At 41.6% G+C, this 21,353-nt stretch overlaps 1 protein-coding gene across 33 annotated transcripts in view; it reads right to left on the bottom strand.

The window, feature by feature from the left end:
• Nucleotides 1–21,353, bottom strand: part of PDE4DIP (phosphodiesterase 4D interacting protein) — a 233,807-nt gene that overhangs the window by 83,932 nt on the left and 128,522 nt on the right. For all 33 annotated transcript variants that reach the window (XR_011390489.1, XR_011390490.1, XR_011390488.1 and 30 more), the window contains one exon: nucleotides 18,783–18,900. Coding sequence is in view for 27 of the 33 variants with exons in the window: in XM_017345940.3 (XP_017201429.2) it covers nucleotides 18,783–18,900 (118 nt within the window). In the remaining 6 variants the exon portion in view is untranslated. The remainder of the gene's footprint in view (nucleotides 1–18,782; nucleotides 18,901–21,353) is intronic.

Here is a 21,353-nt window from a genome sequence, read left to right as displayed (position 1 = left end):
TGAGAGAATAAAGGACAGTCCTCAGAACTTTGGGCTTAGAAGGCTAACAGAATTCTCTATCTGTAATTTCACCTAAAAATACATATGTTAACCCCAAAACGACTGTAAAATGTAATTCTAAGTAAAGCTACAGCTGCTTTTTTGCTTGCCTCTAGATATGTGCGTTTCAAAGTTGCTTCACTTCTTTTTTAAGCAAAGATCTTTGGCATCTGTAGTGATCTCTAGAAAGGCAAGGGGTTTCTGAACACACTCTGGCTGATGGACACCTAGATGGGCCTGCTCTACCCTGTTATAACTGTTATCCTGAAGAGCAACCAGGACGAATGGCCCATAAAAGTGCTAATTAAAATGTTAATCAGGGTCCCATCTTTGTCAATGCAAGTGGCTATTTTCCCGTGTGGAAAATGCTAATGAACATTTCTCAATTATTTAGCAGCAAGCCCTGAAATAATACTTTGTATTATGCTCTATTACTTTAATAAGATTTTGCATGTGATAGTCTTCAAACTTCAATGATAATATATAAATAACTATATAGAAGTACAAATCAGTACAAATGGTGAAAAGGTGATATATCTTGAAGAAAATAAGTAAAGATGAATATGATAAAAGATATACAGATATAGATATACTTCTAACAGCAGGTAGAAATAATATTCCCACCCAGCAATCGAAGAAAATTTAAACAGCACACTATCCTATCCTAGAGAAAATATTTAAAAACTTTATCACAAAGTAGACAGTAAGCTATCATAGAACTAGTCCTAACATGAGCATTTAGTGTCATATAATAATGTAATTGCAACTAAAAAGTTACTAGTGTGTAGATAACAAAACAAAAATATAAAACTCAGAAGAAAAATTATGTGATAATTTCAGCACTTCATAATCCTTATTAGTATTTTCTAGGTTAAGATTTTGCAGTTAGTTAACACTGGCTACTTTGAGGGGTGAGGAACAGGGTTGTGTTAAATGAGGGTGTAGTCTTTTTATTCCGAATATTGCATATCATTTCAATTTTTGTCAATGACTGTGTATTCAAGTATTACTGTTAAATCTTAATTTAGAGAACAGATTAAAGGTTATGCCAATCTATCACTAATATCGGATCTAAGTGAGTAAGATTTGAACCTAAAATGGGAATTTCCATAATAGGAATGGTAAATATTTATATAATAATAAGTGGACAACTTATATAAACAAAGGTCTAAAGGAGATATGCAATAACTTACTAGTAGTGATTATAAATGTCTATATAAATATAGATATTTATTTTCTTTGTTACTTAATTTGTAATTTGTGATTTTCTACCATAAGTATGTATTGCTTTCGTCATAAGAAAAAAAAATATTTGTTACTAAGAAAAAGGAAGGATAGACATACTTTGGTATAGCCAAACAATGTAATACTAACCAACAATAAAAAAGAACAAACCCTGATACATACAACAAGAGTATATGAACTCTTAAAGACGAGTCATATACTAGTTAATGAATACCTCCTGTGTGATTTCATTTATTGACGTATAACAAAGGAAAAGTGATTTTAGTAATAGAAATCAGGAAGTAGCTGCAAGGTAAGAGGGTGAAACTGACTGCAGAAAGACACAGGAATTTTCTAGGGTAATGAAGATGTTCTGTATCTTAGTCTGAATGATTACTGCATGAGTGTATACAATTGACAAAGCTCAATTACTGAGCACTTTTTAAAACTTTAGATTTTATATGTTAATATATTTAATTTAAAAGTTCAAAGGGACTAAATAAAAATATTATGTTGCTCCAAAACTTAATTTGAGATATTTATTTGACAAAAAATACCCCCATTTTAACACAAAAATAGCTTTGAAAATCGGGAAGATAAAATATAGCACACAGAGGCTGTGGCATAGCATGTGAAGCCACTGCTTGCAGAGCCAGCACCACATGAGTGATGGTTTGAGTCCTGACTGCTCCACTTCCAATCCAGCTCCCTGCTAATGGCCTGGGAAAGCAGCACAGGATGGCCCAAGTGCTTGGGCCCTTGCACCCGTGTGGGAGACCTGGAAGAAGCTCTTGTCTCCTGGCTTCAGATCGGCTCAAGCCTTCGTGGCCAGTTGGGGAGTGAACCAGCAGATGGAAAACTTTCTCTCTCTGCCTCTGACTCTCTCTAACTCTGCCTCTCAAATAAATAAATAAATAAAGATTTCTTTAAAAGATTCATATTACAATAAGCTGTGATATATATATATCATATATATATGTATGTATGTATGTATCAGTACTTTGCCTTCAACATGGATTGAGAAATACATTTACAAGCACTTACAAGCTGTATGTCCTAGATCAAGTCGTTTTCACCAGGTCCTTAATTTCCTAATCTACAAGAATATGATGAATTTAAAAGCAATTTTCAGGCTTTAACATGAATCAGAACCAACTAGTAGGTTTGTTAAAACAGACTCCTTGGACCTACCAGCAAACGCTCTGATGTAGTAAGTAGGTCTGGGGTGGAGCCCCAGAATTTGCATTCCAAACAAATTCCCAAATCATGCTGATGCTGATGTCTGGGAACCACAAAACCGCAATCTGAAAACCAATGAACTAGAACTATCCTACATTATATTCAGAAAAATCTCTAAAGATCAGAAGTTCTACAGATAAATGAAACACACACACACACACACACACACAAACCTATCACTGAGAACTACCCATAAATCTATATTGAATTTAGAGAACTGTATCTCCACCTGGATTAAGATTCCTTGGGGCCACCTGCAGTGCCGGCATCCCATATAGTCACTGGTTTATATCCCAGCTGCTCCACTTCCGATCCAGCTCTCTGCTATATGGCCTGGGAAAGCAGTAGAAGATGGCCTAAGCCCTTGGGTCCCTGCACCCACATAGGAGACTCAGAGGGAGCTCCTGGCTTCAATCAGTGCAGCTCCGGCCGTTGCAGCCATCTGGGAAGTGAACCAGTAGATGGAAGACATCTTTCTCTCTCTCCCTCTCTCTCTCTCTCCTCTCTTTCTCTCTCTCTCTGCCTCTGCCTCTCTATAACAACTATGCCTTTCAAATAAATAAATATTTTTAAAAAAAGATTCCTCAATATTCCTATGGAAGGAGACTTTTGCACCATCTCTATATTGATCTCTGGATTTTGGGGTCTGGGGAGTATCTCTTAGAACCATAATCACTTTTGTACCCACTGTGTGGCACCAGAGTTATAGTGTTTCTAAGACCTAATTCTGAGCTTGCAGGGAGTTTCCAAATCACCGAGGTGGAAAATCCCCATGTCCCAAACCAGCTGCATTAGGTTTCACTGCCCTAGTTATGACATTGGAAATAGCTGTTCTAATTACTAAAAGCTATGCCAAAGGCAGATGAGGAAATGCAAGAATGTCAAAGTAAAGCCAATTAGGCCTTGTGGTAACACACAAGCAGGTGTGTGACTTCCCCATGCATTTTGGAAATCAGAAGTCAGAAACAGTCATGGTTTGCATTAATTAACAATGCAGTATTTGAAAAACACTTGTTTTAAAGCCAAGAGATTTCTAATTTACCTAAGGGTTGCAGTATTGGTTTTCAACAAAATTTATCTTCAAATAGTGACCATTACAATCTTTCAAGTTATTAAATACTCATAGCTTGTTAAGTAAATTGTAAAGTGTACATTGTTAATCAATAAGCAAGAATTTATGCAAGCTCAATATGTCCTTTCTGTTTTCAATGAGCTTTCCAATTAGGTGAAAAGAAGAAAAAGATGCATGGTATAATTAGAACAATTGCACACTAAGTGGTACCAACTTAAATTCAATTGAGTACAGAAAGAGTTGAGATTCAGATGGACTGATACAGTTGAAGGGAGCAGGGTTGGGACTACAGATGAATGCTAGATGGAGAAAACAAAGGAAGGGATTCCAGCAAAAGAAAATAGCATCATCAAAATTACTGGAAGTTGGGTTAAACACAGTGCTAGTCTATAGGTAAAGGGAGATGGTGACAATTTTTGAACAACCCATATATTTAATTCTCTATAACTGTTCATTCAAAGAAAATCAAGAACCAGACAATATATCACGGAGAGTCTTGGCAACTGGAATTTAGTTGAATATAGAAGTACCTGAACAATGTCATGAATTTGTGCAAAGAATAGCTTACCGAAAATTTTTTCAAATGAAAGTTATCCAGACACATATCAGATGCTGCAGCGCCAGCATCCCATTTGGGCATCTGTTCCAGTTCCAGCCGGTCCACTTCTGACCCAGCTCCCTGCTAATGCACCTAGGAAAGCAGTGGAGGATGGCACAAGTGCTTGGGCCCCCACACCCATGTGGGAGACCCAGATGAAACTCCTAGCTCCTGGCTTCAGCCTCGCCCAGCCCCAGCTGTTGCAGCCATCTCAGGAGTGAAATCAATGGATGGAAGACCTCTCTCTCTCTCTCTCTCTCTTTTTCTTCTCTCTCTCTCTCTCTCTCTCTCTGTAACTCTGCCTTTTAAATAAACAGAACAAATCTTTAAAAAAAAAAAAATTAGCAAGGCAAAAGGATGGATTGCAGTTTCGGGGAAAGGTTTTGGGATGTTACAGGACTCCCACTGCCATTATTGCCATTATTCCTGTCTGGTACAATAAGATCTTGTGTAGAGATGGAAATCTGAAGGAATGAACAGCAGGACTTGATGACATATATGTGAGAGGATAAAAAGAGAAGAAAAGGGTAAAGATGGAAAAATGGTCTGGAGTCTTAAAGCTGGTAGAGAAATGGCTTAAGCTAATAGAAATGTGAGAGTTGAAGAACCTATTTGCAAAAATATAAAATTTTTACTTGGGTTATGCTGAATATAGATAACTTAGAAAACAAAGTGTAGGGGCCGGCGCTGTGGCGCAGTGGGTTAATGCCCTGGCTTGAAGCACCGGCATCCCATATGGTCACCAGCATCCCATATGGGCGCCGGTTCAAGACCTGGCTGCTCCACTTCCAATCCAGGTCTCTACTATGGCCTGGAAAAGCAGTAGAAGATGGCCCAAGTCCTTGGGCCCCTGCACCCGCGTGGGAGACTCAGAAGAAGCTCCTGGCTCTTGGCTTTGGATCGGCGCAGCTCCGGCCATTGAGGCCAATTGGGGAATGAACCACTGGATGAAAGACCAACCTCTCCCTCTCTCTCTCTCTGTCTCTGTCTCTCTCTTTCTCTCTTTGCCTCTCCTCTCCCTGTGTAACTCTGACTTTCAAGTAAAATAAATAAATCTTTAAAAACAGGAAAAAAAAAAAAAGTGTAGTTCTCCTGTAGTCACAATACAGGTGAGAGACAGAGGAGTCTAAAGAATGCTGGGAATTTTAACACTGTCAAACTCTCATAAGAAGTTAACAGTACAGGTGAGGTCAGGTATAACATGTCCTGATAGGACTGTCACTGGTGGCCTTGACAACTTTAGAATGGTTGCCTTTAATTCCTCAGAATCCTTCCCTGCCAAGCCAGATGCTAAGTTCTTCTCAGTCCTTTTTCTGAACATCTCACATGTCTCTTGCTTCACATTTTCACCAAATATTCCATTTCATGCTCTTACAACCCCCACATCTGAACTATATCCTTCAGTCTTGGAAGCTTACTCCTCTAATCACCTTGTATATTACTTCCAGAATATTACTAGTAAAGATCCATCCTTGTCCACTACCTATGGGAAGAAATTCAAAACCCTTAGTTTGATGTGTAAGTCCATTGTCTGTTACTATAATAAACTATCTGAGGCAGGATAACTTCATAAAGTAAAGAAGTTTATTCAGCCTACAGTTTTTGAGACTGGAAGTCCACAGCCCCATTGCCACAGTCAGGCCCTAGTGGATGGCATCATGACAGGAGCACATGCATGAGAGATAACATCACAAAACAGGAACCAGAGAATGAGTCAGCATTTAAACTCACTGTTAGAAACACCCACTGCCTCAGGGGCCCCACCAGAGCAACCTTAATCTCTTTCCAATCCTTTCAAGGGCAGCTTTCCAGTGATCTAAGAACCTCCCACTGGGCCCCACCTCTTAAAGGTCTCAGCACCTCTCAGCACTGCCATATTAAAGACCAAGCTCCCAACACATCAACCTTTTAGAACACACAAAACCATACCAAACCTTTCATTATCTCTACAAAATAATCTTCCTTTCCAGCTTCATCTCAGACTTCTTTCCTAATCAAATGGTGACAGGGCAAATTTTTTAACAAAATGTGCTTTGATACCTGTATATCCCTATCATAAGACTTTTTTTTTTAAAGATTTATTTATTTATTTGAGAGGCAGGGTTACAGAGAGGCAAGTCTTCTATCAAGTGCTTCACTCCCCAAATGGCTGCAATGGCTGGAGCTGAGCTGATCCAAAGCCAGGACTAGGAGCTTCCTCCAGGTCTCCCACATGGGTGCAGAGGCCCAAACACTTGAGCCATCCTCCACTGCTTTCCCAGGCCATTAGCAGAGAGCTGGATTGGAAGAGGAGCAGCTGGAACGGGCGCTCAAAAGGGATGCCGGTGCTGCAGGCGAAGGCTTAACCTACCTCTGCTTAACTCACTACACCACCTCACCAGCTCCAACACAAGGCTTCTTGTAGAGCCAAGAGCAGATGTAAAAAGTCAGATGAATTTCTAGATGATTATAAAGTTCTAAGCCTATTGAGAAAATTGAGTTAGGTGTCCAGTTCCTTACTTGGACAGAAAGACCTAAAAAGAGGAAAGGGTGAGAATTCACTCAGATTGGGAAAAGATTGGAGATCAAAAGCAATATACTGAGGAGGAAGCAAGATATCAGAGGAGAAGGCAACAGAATGGCAAGAGAGAGGCTGGACTTGAAACTAAGAGGTGGTGGCTCCAGAAAAGATTTCAATACATCAAGCTGTTGGGTTGACAAAACCATGCTTGCCAATATAGATGTGCTTGAGTGGTGAACCAATGATCAGAATAGTCTCCTTGATGCTTTGACAGCTGTTAAAACCTAGGCAAGGGGGCATGCATTGTGGCACAGCAGGATTAGCTGTGACTCTGCCATCCCATATAGGAGTGCCAGTTCAAGTCCCAGCAACTCCAGTTCCAATCCAGCTTCCTGCTAATTCATCTGGGTAGCAACAAGTAATGTCTCAATTACTTGGGCCCTTACCACCTACAAAAACTTCAGGCTCCTAGCCTGGCCCCGCTTTGGCCATTGCAGCCATTTGGATGATGAACCAGAGGAAGATCTCTTTCTCTCTCTCTCCACCGCCCCCCACCCCACCCCTATACTCTGCTTTTCAAATAAATAAATAATTTTTTTAAATTTTAAAAAAACCTTCAACTTTTATGTAACAGAGAATAGGGTGAGGAGGAAATACCAAATGGATACAATCAAATTTCCCTGATAGGGACTCTGGATAACATTAAATTTATTTGGAGAAACTAATGTGAAATTTCTTGTATAACTGAACTTGTAAACTAACAGTCACACCAGCTACAACCTTTTGCAGGTGTCCACTGGCACTCACTCCTAGACCCTTTTCATCTTTCTTTTCTTCCATTGTCATCTCATCCTTTCTCATCTTTATACCAGTGGCTTCCAATTTCTATCTTCTTCCTAGAATTTTCTTGGTTTGACTTTAAATAGCCAACAACCTATTTAATATTGACATATATTTGTTTCAAAGAATCTCAAAATTATCATAAAAAAATGAACTTTTAATTATCATCTTATCCATATCTATACCACCTTATCTATAATGCCTCCTACTACTCTATACAGTAAATCCCCCATCCCCTTATCCACAGTTTTGCTTTCCATGGTTTCAGTTAACTGTAGTTAACCATGGTCTGAACACTTTTTTTAAAATATTTATTTATTTATTTATTTGAAAGTCAGATTTACAGAGAGCAAGAAGGAGAGGCAGAGAGAGAGAGAGAGAAAGAGAGAGAGAGAGAGAGAGAGAGGTCTTCCATCCGCTGATCACTCCCTAATTGGCTGCAACGGTCAGAGTTGTGTCAATGAGAAGCCAGGAGCCAGGAACTTCTTCCAGGTCTCCCACGTGGGTGCAGGGGCCCAAGGACTTGGGCCATCTTCTGCTGCTTTCCCAGGCCATAGCAGAGAGCTGGATCGGAAATGGAGCAGCCGGGACTCAAACTGATGCCCATATGGGATGCCAGCACTGCAGGCAATGGTTTCACCCGCTACGCCACAGCACCAGCCCCTGGTCTGAACATTTTATACAGAAAATTCTTGAAATAAATAATTCATTAGTTGTAAATTAAAGACTGTTTTAGGTAGGTAAAATTATGAAATTTCATACTGTCCTGCTCTGCCCAGCCCAGTATATAATTCATCCCTAGAGTTTCCATGCTGTATAGCCTACCCACCCATTACTCACTTAGTAACTATTTCAGTTATAAGAACAACTGTTGGAGTTGGCACTGTGGCATAGTGGATAAAGCCACCGCCTCTAGTGCCGGCATCCCATATGGGTGCCAGTTCAAGTCCCGGCTGCTCCACTTCTGATCCAGCTCTCTGCTGTGGCCTGGGAAAGCGGTAGAAGATGGCCCAAGTCCTTGGGCCCCCGCACTCGCATGGGAGACTCAGAGGAAGCTCCTGTCTCCTGGCTTCAGATTGACACAGCCCCAGCCTTTGCGAACAACTGGAGAGTGAATCAGCGGATAAAAGACCTCTCTCTCTCTGTGTGCCTCTCCTTCTCTCTCTGTGTTACTCTGACTTTCAAATAAATGAAATAAATCTTTTTTAAAAAAATAAAAATAAAGACCCCAAAGGGCAGGAGTTTGGTGAAGTGGTTAAGATGCTTGGCACACCAACATCCCATAACAGAGTCCCTGCTTCTGATTCCACCTTCCGTTAAAGCACACTCTGGGAGGCAGTACATGATGGCTCAAGTGTTGGGGCCCCCACCACCCAGTGGGAGATCCAGATTACATTCAGAGCTCTGGCTTCCGTCTGGCTCACCCCAAGAATTTGCAGACATTTGGTGAGTGAAACAGAGGATGGAATCTCTCTCTCTCTCTCTCTCTCTCTCTCTCTCTCTCTTGTTGTCTCTCTCTGCATTTAAAATACAAACACATTAATAAAAAATTTTAAGACACTCCAGAAAGCTAGTTTACTCCTTTAACCCTGTGTGGACTCAGCAGGAAGTCCATGAATCAGCAAGGGGGTCCTCACCAAACACCGAATTTGCCAGCTCCTTTTCTTGGGCTTCTCAGCCACCAAAATGATGCTGATAAGTTTTTGTTTACGAGCTACCCCATTTATGCTATTTTGTTATAGCTCAATACCATATCTTCCCTGATTGTTTATAAAGTAAACAATCATTGAATGAATGAGTGAATGAATGGAGTAGTATTTTCCCTTTCATCTCTATATATTAAATCAGGCTTATTCTTTGCAGACCAAAATCTTCACTGCCTACTCCAGCCCAAGATGATTTTTCCTTTCTTTGCTGCTTTGTATTGGTTTCATCCAAGATTTTCTTAAACTGCAATCTCTGGAAGGCAAACACTAAACCTTACACATCTTTGTCTTCCTCTTCGTCCACCTAGCAGTAGTACTTTTAGTGTTATAAGAACTCAATCAGTATTCTGGGGGCCAACATAGTGGTGTGCAGGTAAAAGCCACTGCTTAAAATGCCAGCATCCCATATGGGCGTTGGTTCAAGTACCAGCTGCTCCACTTCTGATCCAGTTCTCTGCTATGGCCTGGGAAAGCAGTAGAAGATGGCCCAAGTCCTTGAGCCCCTGCACCCAGGTTGGAAGACCTGGAGGAAGCTCCTGGCTCCCGGCTTTGGCCATTATGGCCATCTAGAGAGTGAACCAGCAGATGGAACACCTACCTCTCTCTCTCGCTCTCTCTCTCTCTCTTCTCTCTCTCCTCTCTCTGTCTCTCCCTAACTCTGCCTCTGCCTCTCTGTAACTCTGCCTTTCAAATAAATCAATCAATAAATCTCAAAAAAATCATCAATATTTTTGATGAAACTTTAAAGCCTAATTGTCTGCTGCCTTCACTTGCCCAAAAGGATAAGAGCTATGATTGCTTTAGATGGAAAGGCCTGCTTCTGAGACACAGTACCAATGAAGGCTGTGTCTGGGAGATGGTGATATTGAAGGAGGATTTACAAATGAGTCTCCACCTTCAGCATTCATCAGGTTAAGAAGGGGATACTGAAAAACTGCTCAAAAAATCTCCTTATTTGAAGTTGTCTAGAACTGCCTGAGATACTAATGCCTGCAAGGTTTTCAGTCTCTGCTTTCAGCATTTAGAGCACATTCTTGCTTTAACCTCCACGTCAGATCTCTCCATGGTAACGCTGGAATGTTTGCTATTTTAGGAAATATGCCTCACTGCATGCAGTGCTATTTACATTAGGTTCCAAACAAGGCATAAATGTGAAGGGCTTGAGTGTCTGGTGACTTGTGTGGAAGGAAGGCCTTGCTTGATTAACGGGTGCCCCTCCCTAATTCTGCTGTCCTGCTGCATTTGCAAGCCAACCACAGTAAAATGGTATGTTAATAGACACTGTTTATCTTATGCTGGAGAAAAAAAATGTAGAGGAATAAAAGAGAGACACAAGATTAGAATTCCTCCAGACTCCCTTTGCAACTCTCCCTATGCAACTACATCATTTGTTTGGTCTCCATCCGCCCCCTCCCCCAGGTATGGTTTCATTTAAAAGCTGCAAGTCGAAGACAACTAACACAACTGCTAGATTTTCCCTGAAACTTCTAGAAACACTGAAAGAGAAAAAACACTTTGTAAATTGTATTAGATTTTCTGACTCCCTAAGGGAAAGGAGGTGACCACGTTGCTGCAGCATCACAGCTACATCAAAAAGCTTCTCAGGGCCAGGTGTTTAGTCCAGCGGTTAGGATCCTATATCAGAATGCCTGATATAGGTTCAGGTCCTGGCTCCACTCCCAATTCTAGCTTCCTGCTTACTCATGTACATTCTGGGAGGCAACAGATGATGGCTCAAGGACTTGGGTCCCCAACAACCCCATGGAGACCTGGGTTGAGTTACAATTCCCAGCTTTGTACTGACCCAGCCCTGGTCCAGCCCCAACCAGTTGCCAGCATCTGGGGAGGGGCCCAATGGATGGGAGCTCAAGGTATCTCTCTCTCTCTCTCTAATTAAAAATTAAAAGAAAAATAAGCTCAATAACATTCTGATCAGAATAAGATACTACCAACCTAAATGGACACTGAGAAGAATTATAGGACTGGAAGCAAATAGGTAATGACGTCAACCATGGCATGGCAACATTATGGCTCTTTGCTATTGTAGGAAATTAATTAAATATTAGAACTGATGCCCATATGGGATGCCGGCACTGCAGGCAGTGGCTTTTACCCGCTGTGCCACAGCGCCGGCCCCTCATTAAGCATTTAATACCTGTGTCAACCACGATTTGCTTTCTCAAGAGGTGATATCAGTTACCTGCTCTCCAAGCAATCCTCAGTCTACATAACAAGATGCCATTCTGAAGTGTAAATCATAGACTTTTACTCACTTTGCTTAATTTAGTGTTAAAATTCTTGGTTGCCTGCAACATGAAGTCCTTATATTGATATTTGGGGGACTTCCCAGCTAAATATTTCATCAAACTCCAACACGCATCATGTGCTTAGTAACACCAGTTATTCCCAGTTTCTTAACTATTGTCCACACCACTGTATATATTGTTCCCCTGACCTAAAATGACAGTCTTGTATTTACTACTTGGAGGTATTCAGGCTATAATGCTCAATATAAAGGTGACCTCCAAGTGAGCTCCTCTCTGACATTCAAAGGCAGAGTTAAGCCTTCTCATTTGTGGGTTCCCTTAGCAATATATTAGCACCTCCCCATTCATCACACATGCACATCTCTCATTGGTCTATAACCATTTAAGGCTAGGACTTCCCAAGCCAGCAATTCTCACTGAGCAACTGTACCATCTCACAGAGTGCATTTTGGAAATTCATGGTGATGCTTCTTTTTTTGTCATTGCTGTCATTGATGAGTAGGGCAAGGAGAGTACTATAAAACTTGCAATTGAGGGGGCAAAATATTGTTCCAAATTCCAAATGATGTTCCAAAGTTCTACCGGGTAATGACAGAGGTAATCATCTGAACTTGGAATTTAACTCTGGGGCATAAATGAATACAATGTTACAATACATTAAACTGTCCATTAATTAAAGTACTATGTAACTTAAGAGAGGAGTGGTTTTTGTTTAGAAATTTACCAAGAAGTTGCCAGTTTTTTTACTACCACTTGATGTTTTTGAACTGTCAGCTTAACATGCCTGGATCACACTGCAGTAGAAGCAGTGATCCTCAGAGTAATTTTCCATATAGGTACAAGCATCTGACTACATGTTGTTACATAGTTGTGCCCAGGAATTTACATAATAAAATAAGCATATTCTATTACAACTTACTCTTTTGTCTTTTTTATCTCTACCTCACAGAGCATTTTTGAGGATTCAATTCGAGTTCATTAAAAGCAAGCACCTGACACACAAGAAATGCTACACTATATATTGTAATACTACATAAAAGTTTTTGAATATTCATTGATAAGTATTTTAAATTATACTTGGAATCTGTATTTGAAAATCCTGTGAATTCACTTCTAGATTTTATAGTTATTAATCTGAACCATTTGAGTATGTAACTGTTCTCCAAATGTTTTAGAAAGTGCTTCAATACTTCTTTTTATTTACTTTAGGAAACTAAAGTAAACTACATTACTGATTGTGATGAGTTTGCCTTGAATCACTCATATTTCATTATGCTTCTCCTAGGGAAGAATAACACAAACTCAAAAGTTTGAGTTCAGACTTTACCTATAAAACAGTTTTTCCTTGTGTAAGGCTTATAGGTCAAGAGGGAGAATTCTGACCATGCATCTCAATAATAAATAACTGCTATATTTATTAAATCTATCTTTCTCTTTTGCAAGACAAAGATGTTAACAAGATGAGTAAAATTTGCAGTATGTGACTCATTGACCACGTCTTTATCTCTGTTACTCATTTTAAGAACAGCCTTATAGGCCAGCGCCTTGGCTCACTTGGCTAATCCTTCGCCTGCGGCACCGGCACCCTGGGTTCTAGTCCCGGTTGCTCCTCTTCCAGTCCAGCTCTCTGCTGTGGCCCGGGAAGGCAGTGGAGGATGGCCCAAGTGCTTGGATCCCTGCACCCACATAGGAGACCAAGAAGAAGCACCCGGCTCCCGGCTTTTGATCGGCACAGCGCTGGCTGTAGCAACCATTAGGGGAATGAACCAACGGAAGGAAGACCTTTCTCTCTATCTCTCTCTCTCACTGTCTATAACTCTCTCTGTGTCTCTCTCTCTGCCAGGCTAAATAAATAAATAAACAGCCTTATACTCTTCCAGATGGTTTCTAGGCATAAATACAATAGTTATCAAACTTTGAGCAATATGCTACGTATGTCATATATATTATTTCTAATCCTTTTTTTTTTTTTTTTTTTTTTTTTTTTTTTTTTTTTACAGGCAGAGTGGACAGTGAGAGAGAGAGACAGAGAGAGAAAGGTCTTCCTTTTGCCGTTGGATCACCCTCCAATGGCCGCCGCTGCAGCCGGCGCACCGTGCTGATCTGATGGCAGGAGCCAGGATCCAGGTGCTTTTCCTGGTCTCCCATGGGGTGCAGGGCCCAAGCACCTGGACCATCCTCCACTGCACTCCCTGGCCATAGCAGAGAGCTGGCCTGGAAGAGGGGCAACCGGGACAGAATCCGGCACCCTAACCGGGACTAGAACCCGGTGTGCCGGCGCCGCAAGGTGGAGGATTAGCCTATTGAGCCACGGCGCCGGCCTATTTCTAATCCTTAAAAACAGCTGAACATTAGGTATTTTATCCCTATTTAAAGGAAGAGGCAACTGTATTTGGAGGAGTTACGTAACTTGTCCAAGGCCATGAATCTAAAAGGTAGTGATGCTGAGATTCAAATTCTAGGACATGAGCTCATTCTGGCACACTTCTGCTTCCCTACTTAAAAGACAGGAAACTGGGCCTGGTGCTGTGGTGTAGTGGGTGTAGTGTAATGGTGCTGCAGTGCCAGTGTCCCATATGGGCACTGGTTCGAGTCCCCACTGCTCCACTTCTGATCCAGCTCTCCGCTATGCCTGGGAAAGCAGTAGAAGATGTTCCAAGTGTTTGGGCCCCTGCACCCACGAGGGAGACCCGGAAGAAGCTCTTGGCTCCTGGCTTCAGATCAGTGCAGCTCCGGCTGTTGTGGCCAGCTAGGGAGTGAACCAGTGGATGGAAGACCTCTCTCTCTCTCTCTCTCTCTCTCTCTTTCTCTCTCTGCCTCTACCTCTCTGTAGCTCTGCCTTTCAAATAAATAAATAAATCTTTTAAAAAACAAAAGGGGCCAGCCCTGTGGCACAGCTGGTTAAAGCCCTGGCCTGAAGTGCCAGCATCCCATATGGGCGCTGGTTCTAGTCCCATCTGCTCCTCTTCCAATCCAGCTCTCTGCTATGGCCTGGGATAGCAGTAGAATATGGCCCAAGTCCTTGGGCCCCTGCACCCACGTGGGAGACCCGGAAGAAGCTCCTGGCTCCTGACTTCGGATTGGTGCAGCTGCGGCCATTGTGGCTATCTGGGGAGTGAACCAACGGAGGGAAGACTTCTCTCTGTCTCTACCTCTCTTTGTAACTCTGTCTTTCTTATTTTTTAAAAAATTTTTTTGTAACTCTGTCTTTCAAATAAATAAAATAAATCATAAAAAAAAGAAAAGGTCAGGGAACTTCACACTGACATCCTCAGAAAGAACCAATTTTCTTTCTCTGAGCTTGCACTTCCATAAGTCAATCTGAATCACTCGAGTGTCACTCAAAGATCCAAGATATTCCAAAAACCACTTCAGTATTTCTTTCTTGAATCTAGGCCACTGAGTATAAAATAGAAAACACAGTGATCAAAATCATGGGCTCTGAAGACACTGGGAGAAGGAAGTTTTCAGAGGATTATCTGGGCGTTTACCCAAAGGATGCAATCTCTGTGCAGGCCACTGAAGGCCGCTTTAGAAATGATACTATTAAACAATCTTGCACAAACCACCAGTCTTTGGGGCCCAGATTATTTTTCTCATAAGCCACAGATCCAAAGAGATAAGAAACTAGGAGCTGTTGGAGGCCTTCTGTCACCCACCCCACGGGGACCACGACAGAGTCCGCCTGTGGCAGAGCTTTCCACCCTGGGTATTCTAGCAGAGTGGGCCTCAGAGTGCCCCACCGTTTGCAGAGATGCTGAGCCCCTGAGCTCTCAGGGTGGCGGCTGGGTCCCGGGGTGGCCATGGGCAATCGCCTCCAACCACGAGTGGCCTTGGTTAGTTACAGTACCATAGATATATAATTACTTCCCATGAAAGTGAATTGTCTATGAAAAAGATTGGGAACCACTGTCTTTTGAAGCAATAGCACAATATGATTAGGTTTCTAAATATACAAAGTGTTGAGTAAAAACAATAACAATAGTTTTATAGCTACTGTACAACACTAAAAAGTATATTAATTTAGTTCATTAAAGAAGCACATTAATTAGTATAGTAAATGTGACTTGATGTATTTCTTTCCTTTGCCCATTGATACTGCAATATTCTCTTCTGGACACTGCATTTATTTTTGTCCTAAGCATTCACTTAGAAAGAATATAAATAATTCAGTCTCTTTGAAATTATAATTTTTCTGTTACTTTAGTCTGCTTTGAAAACTGATACCAAATCAATTCTTCTCATTATAAGTGCAAATACTGAACCATAAATACCCATTTCAGCACTTACCAAAGATAATGATTAAAAGTAAGTATATTACATAGTTATGTCAGTATGATGTGTATAGAAGTGTAAAACTAGCACAATGAGAGTAATTTAACTTCAGAATTTGCAATTAGGATTACTTGTCTCAAAATGCTCACCTTAGGGACTATATACTTTTTTCCAATGATGCTAAAAACATAATGAAATGTTAACATTACAGGAGACTTTAGGGATTCCTTGGGCTAATCTTCCGCCTTTCCACATGTGGAAGCTGAGAAGTGACAAAGCCAAAGTCATACAACTAATAAATCATGGGGATAGAAATCCAACTCCTTTTACTCCCAAATTTTTTTATTAAAGCATATTAAGGGATTTTTTTATTCAAAAGACCCTTAAGAAACTTTCTAAATATTTCACCAATTATCTTGCAAAAAGCCTATGAACTTTAATTTTTATTTATACCTGTCAAACTACATGCACACACATTATTCCTTAAGTTTGTTAACCGTAGCTTTCCAACCAAAAAGGAAGCCACAGTATGTGTGGCCAAACTAATGACTTCTGCCCTCATTGTGGCCTAGAAACCCAGAGTAACCACATCCAGGTGAGAAGTTTCATCCATTTACCCCTCTTCTTTACAAATAAGATCACTGGCTACATGTGCCATGACATGGAAAGGGTTGGAAAGCATTGGTTTAAACTAATTCTTATCATTGCTTTTTATCCTAATCCCAATCTACGTATAAGTGATCCAATCAATTAAAACACACATGTCCAATTTTATCTTTGGTCTAAGACCATTGTAAGAACACCTGGTAATTATTTTTATTGTGTGGGCACAGATATACTCCAGGATTCATTTAGAAATTATCTTTGTCTTAAATTAAAAGCCAAACAGAGAAGTGGAATTTGTTGTGAAGATTTCCACATGCAACACTGTAGATGAAAATCAATACAAGTATTTTCACTATAGTGGAGCCCTTCACCTCAGTATTAAAACTGAATTGGGGCCGGTGCCGTGGCGCAGTAAGTTAATCCTCTGCCTGCGGCGCTGGCATCCCATATGGCTACTGGTTCTAGTCCTGGCTGCTCCTCTTCCAATCCTGCTCTCTGCAGTGGCCTGGGAAGCAGCACTAGATGGCCCAAGTGCTTGGGCCCCCACACCCACATGAGAAACCAGGAAGAAGCTCCTGGCTCCTGGCTTTGGATCAGCACAGCTCCGGCCATTGCAGCCATTTGGGGAGTGAACCAACAGAAGGAAGACCTTTCTCTCTATCTCTCCCCTCACTGTCTGTAACTACCTCTAAAATAAATAAACAAAATCTTTTTTAAAATTAAAAAAAAAAAAAACATATCAAGGGGTCAGCGCTGTAGCATAGTGGGCTAAGCCTCCACCTATGGGGCCGGCATCCCATATGGGCGCTGGTTGGTGTCCCAGCTGTTCCTCTTCCAATCCAGCTCTCTGCTATGGCCTGGGAAAGCAGCAGAAGATGGCCCAAGTCTTTGGGCCCCTGTACCCACATGGGAGACCTGGAAGAAGCTTCTGGCTCCTGCTTTGGACTGGCTCAACTCAGACTGTTGCAGCCATTAGGGGAGTGAACCAGCGGATAGAAGACCTTTCTCTGCGAATCTCCCTCTATCTCTCTGTAACTCTCTCAAATAAATAAATAAATCTTTTTTTTTTTTTAAATGCATGCAGGGCTGGTGCCGTGGCTCACTTGGTTAATCCTCTGCCTGCAGCACCGGCATCCCATATGGGCGCTGGGTTCTAGTCTCAGTTGCTCCTCTTCCAGTCCAGCTTTCTACTGTGGCCTGGGAGGGCAGCAGAGGATGGCCCAAGTGCTTGGGCTCCTGCACCCACATGGGAGACCAGGAGGAGGCACCTGGTTCCTGGCTTTGGATGGGTGCAGCGCCATCCGTGGCAGCCATTTGGGGAGTGAACCAACGGAAGGAGGACCTTTCTCTCCCTCTCTCTCTCTCACTGTCCATAACTCTACCTGTCAAATAAATTTTAAAAAATCTTAACAAAAAGTGTATGCATATTCTATATAGTTACAACAAATCATTCAGTATGTGTGACAAAATTCGAAAATGGTCCCCTACATAATTCCTAACCCCTGGTATCCACACCTTTATGCAATTCCCACCTCCTCAGTATGGGTAGGACTTGTAACATGCTTTTTTGTAAATTTCATTTTATGTATTTGAAAAGCAGAAAGACAGAGCCTGACAGGGGAAAGAGAAAGGCAGTGCTTCCATCAACTGGTCCCATCCCCAAATGCCTACAATGGCTGGAACTGGGCCAGGCTAGGGGTCAGGAATGCAATCTAGAAACCCAATCATTTGTGCCATCACTGCTGCCTCTCAGGATTAGCATTAGGAGGAAGCTGGAGTCAGGAGGCAGAGCCAGGATTAAACCCAGGCACTGATGTGGATGCAAGTGTCTTAACCACTAAGCTAAACACCCACTCTTGTAACTATTTTAACCAACAGTGTATTGCAAAACTGATGCAATGTCACAGCATTATTGTGCTATGTTATATGACAAAATGAAGGAGTTCTGCAGACATAAGAAGGAGACTAAGCAGCTGACTTGAAGTTAACCAAAACATGTTATAAGGCTGGGCTAATCAGATAAGCTCTTTAAAAGAGAGTCTAGAAGTGAGAAAAACAATAGTCTGTCAATCTCCAGTGCTGGCTGTAAAGAGGTAGGTTGCCAGAACTTCTACACCCACACAGAAATACATTCTGCCAGCAGCCTTGGGGAGTTTAGAAGCAGACCTTCCCTGGGTACTCCTCCAGATGTGAAAGCCCAGTCCACACCTGACCTCAGATTTATGAGACCTTGAGCAGTAAACCCTGTCTGGACTCCTGGCTCACAGAAACTGGTATTAAAAACCACAAACTTATTTTTAACCTTGGAAGTTTATAGGAATCTGTTACACAGCAATAGATAACTAATACTAATAGTAAAGGTAGCGCTCATGAAAGCATAAAGCAAACACATCAGGAGTAACAGCCCGAACCTAACCTGCACATCCATGCTGCTTGGCTCCTCCAACAGGCGCAACAGCTGCTGTTTCTCCTGGGACAGCTGTTCCACCAGCTTCTCCTGGGCAGCCAGGCTCTGGCTCAGCTCTTCAATTCTCCTGGAGCAAAGGCAAAGTAACAACAACGATTATGGTGATGGTACCATGATCTCCTTTACTCTTCAGCCTACACCAGAGATAGCATGCTCTAAAACAGTAGGTTTTTTACCTTTTTGAATCATGGAGCCCTTACAATCTTTTCTTCAGAAACTCATGCATTTTCTGCCTCACCCCGTAATGGACTTTTGAGTTACAAACATCTTTTGATTTACATCTTCACCAGGCTGATGGACCTCCTGAAGCCTATCCACAATCTATAACCAGAGGTATGTGACTCTTAGAATAATGGCCCATAAGTTGAGTTTTTGCTTCGTGGTTGTTTTTCCGTTCAAGAAAGTTTTTAGATAACCACTGTGTGTACTCAGTGCTCCACTAGACTGGGAATGTAGTTAGAAACGACACACTGGCTTCTCTGCAGAAACTTCAATTCTGTTGGTGTGTCGTGTGTGCTAATGCTTTGAGGAGTGAGGAGACACAGCACATAACCAAATAACAGTACCAGAATACAGTAAGTGCTACCATAGTAGAGGTCTATATCATATGGAACATTGAGTGCTATCACGTGGCTACAGGAAGAAAAATAAGGAAGTGATTCACTTGGCGTGGCCAGTATGGGGGAAGCTCAGAAGAGATTTTGAAGATTGGGTTGCTTTCCAAGCTCAGAGGGAGCAGTTTGAACAAAGAAATAAAGATATGAAGACGCAATGTATATTTGGGAATGGGTAACAGGAACAGAGGCTGGTGGAGTCGGGCAGAGACAATGGCTGGAGAAGAGGCTGGAAATTCAGACTAGGACTAAGTTGTAAAAGACCATGCATGCTGTGCTAAGGTATACAAATCGCAAGCTCAACTCAGGAGTTGCGGGGCATCTATCATGTTCAAGGCACACTTTGCTTTGTCTATGTTTGTATGTGTTCAGTGTATTAGAGACACTTTCCAGGGCATTGCAAATGTGCTGGGTACTAGATGAAATGTTTCCAATCATGATTATTATTTCCGTGTGAGTGCACCTTAGGAGGAATATAACTGGGCAGAAAGGTAAAGGACACCAGAAACTCAAGTAAGAATCTCATGGACACATTATAAATTTAGGATGTGAAGATAAACAAAACTCTGAGGATGAGAGATCTTTAAAAACTTAAAAACATTAAACAAATGCAATCGATGAGGAAAGAGGGAGGAAGAAGAGAGATAAGAGGAAGAGGAAGGAGGGAAGGGGAGGAGAAGAAACTATTTTTTCCAAGCCAAATCCAACTCATCCTTTCGATCCTCTGTCTTTATGAATAATCTATTCTCTTCCTCTCCAAACCAATTCAAGATCATCTGATATGAGCTGCTTCAATTTATTTATTAGGTGTGCATGTATTTTTCATGGAGTTTTGCATTAGTTTTTCCTTTAATGAGTATTTGTTAGGATATAGGTATGAGACAAAAGTCTCGGGGGATCTAGCAAGGAGGATCAGAAAATAAATACAACATTGTACTGAGACTTGTACAATAATGGATGTTTATAAAGCAGCAGGAACAGCCATATAGAGGCTTAATTCTTCTCTCAAAAAACCTTCACAGAAGTGACCTTGACGCCTTAGTTAGGTAAGAAGAATGGACAGGAGTTCACCAGGGGTCTGGTGCTGTGGCACAGCAGTTTAAGATGCCTCTTGTGACACTAGCATCCCACATGGGAGGACTAGTTTGAATCCTGGCTGCTCTGCTTCTGATTCAATTCCCCACTAATGCAATTGGGAAGGCAGTGGAAGATGCCCTAGTACTTGGGCCCCTGCCATCCACATGGGAGACCCTGAGGGAGTTCTGGGCTTCTGGCTTCAGCCTGGTCCAGCATCAATCACTATGGTCATTTGGGGAGTGAATCACTGGATGGGAGATCTTTTTCTGTCTCTTCCTCTCTCTGTTACTCTGCCTTTTAAATACATAGATAAATCTTTAAAACAAAACAGGAGTTTGCCAGAAGTAAAAAACATGGTGAATGCTTCCCACACAGAAAAGACCATGAGCAAACTTCTGAAGAATTGATATAGCTTCCTATATGAGATCCAGGGTTTGGAGTCCAGCAGGGACTGAGACCATGTCACGTAACTCTCGTGAATGCCAGTTTCTTCACTTACGAGGAATAGTAAACCCTACCTGCTCTCTGGGTGCACTCTTGCTGTGGTCTCATATGGCAGAAGGAGAAAACAAGTTCTCTGGGGTCCCTTTCATAAGGGCATATGTCCCAACGGTTGCACCTCCTAATACCATCTCTTGGAGGTTATGATTTCAACAACTGAATTTTTGAAAGACACAAACATCTAGAACACAGCAGGCACATTGCTGTTTTAGTCTGGAATACGTGACCATCCTATATGTTTCCAAAGCATCCAAAGTGGTCACAGAATTTATTAAAATCACATAACACACTTATTGGTGATAGGTACTAGATTTTTCATTTCTGTAAA

Source organism: Oryctolagus cuniculus, chromosome 7 (genome assembly GCF_964237555.1).
Source record: "Oryctolagus cuniculus chromosome 7, mOryCun1.1, whole genome shotgun sequence".
NCBI lineage: Eukaryota > Metazoa > Chordata > Mammalia > Lagomorpha > Leporidae > Oryctolagus > Oryctolagus cuniculus.
The sequence above is the reverse complement of the archived record's forward strand: the minus strand, read 5'-3'. Positions and strand labels throughout refer to the sequence as shown.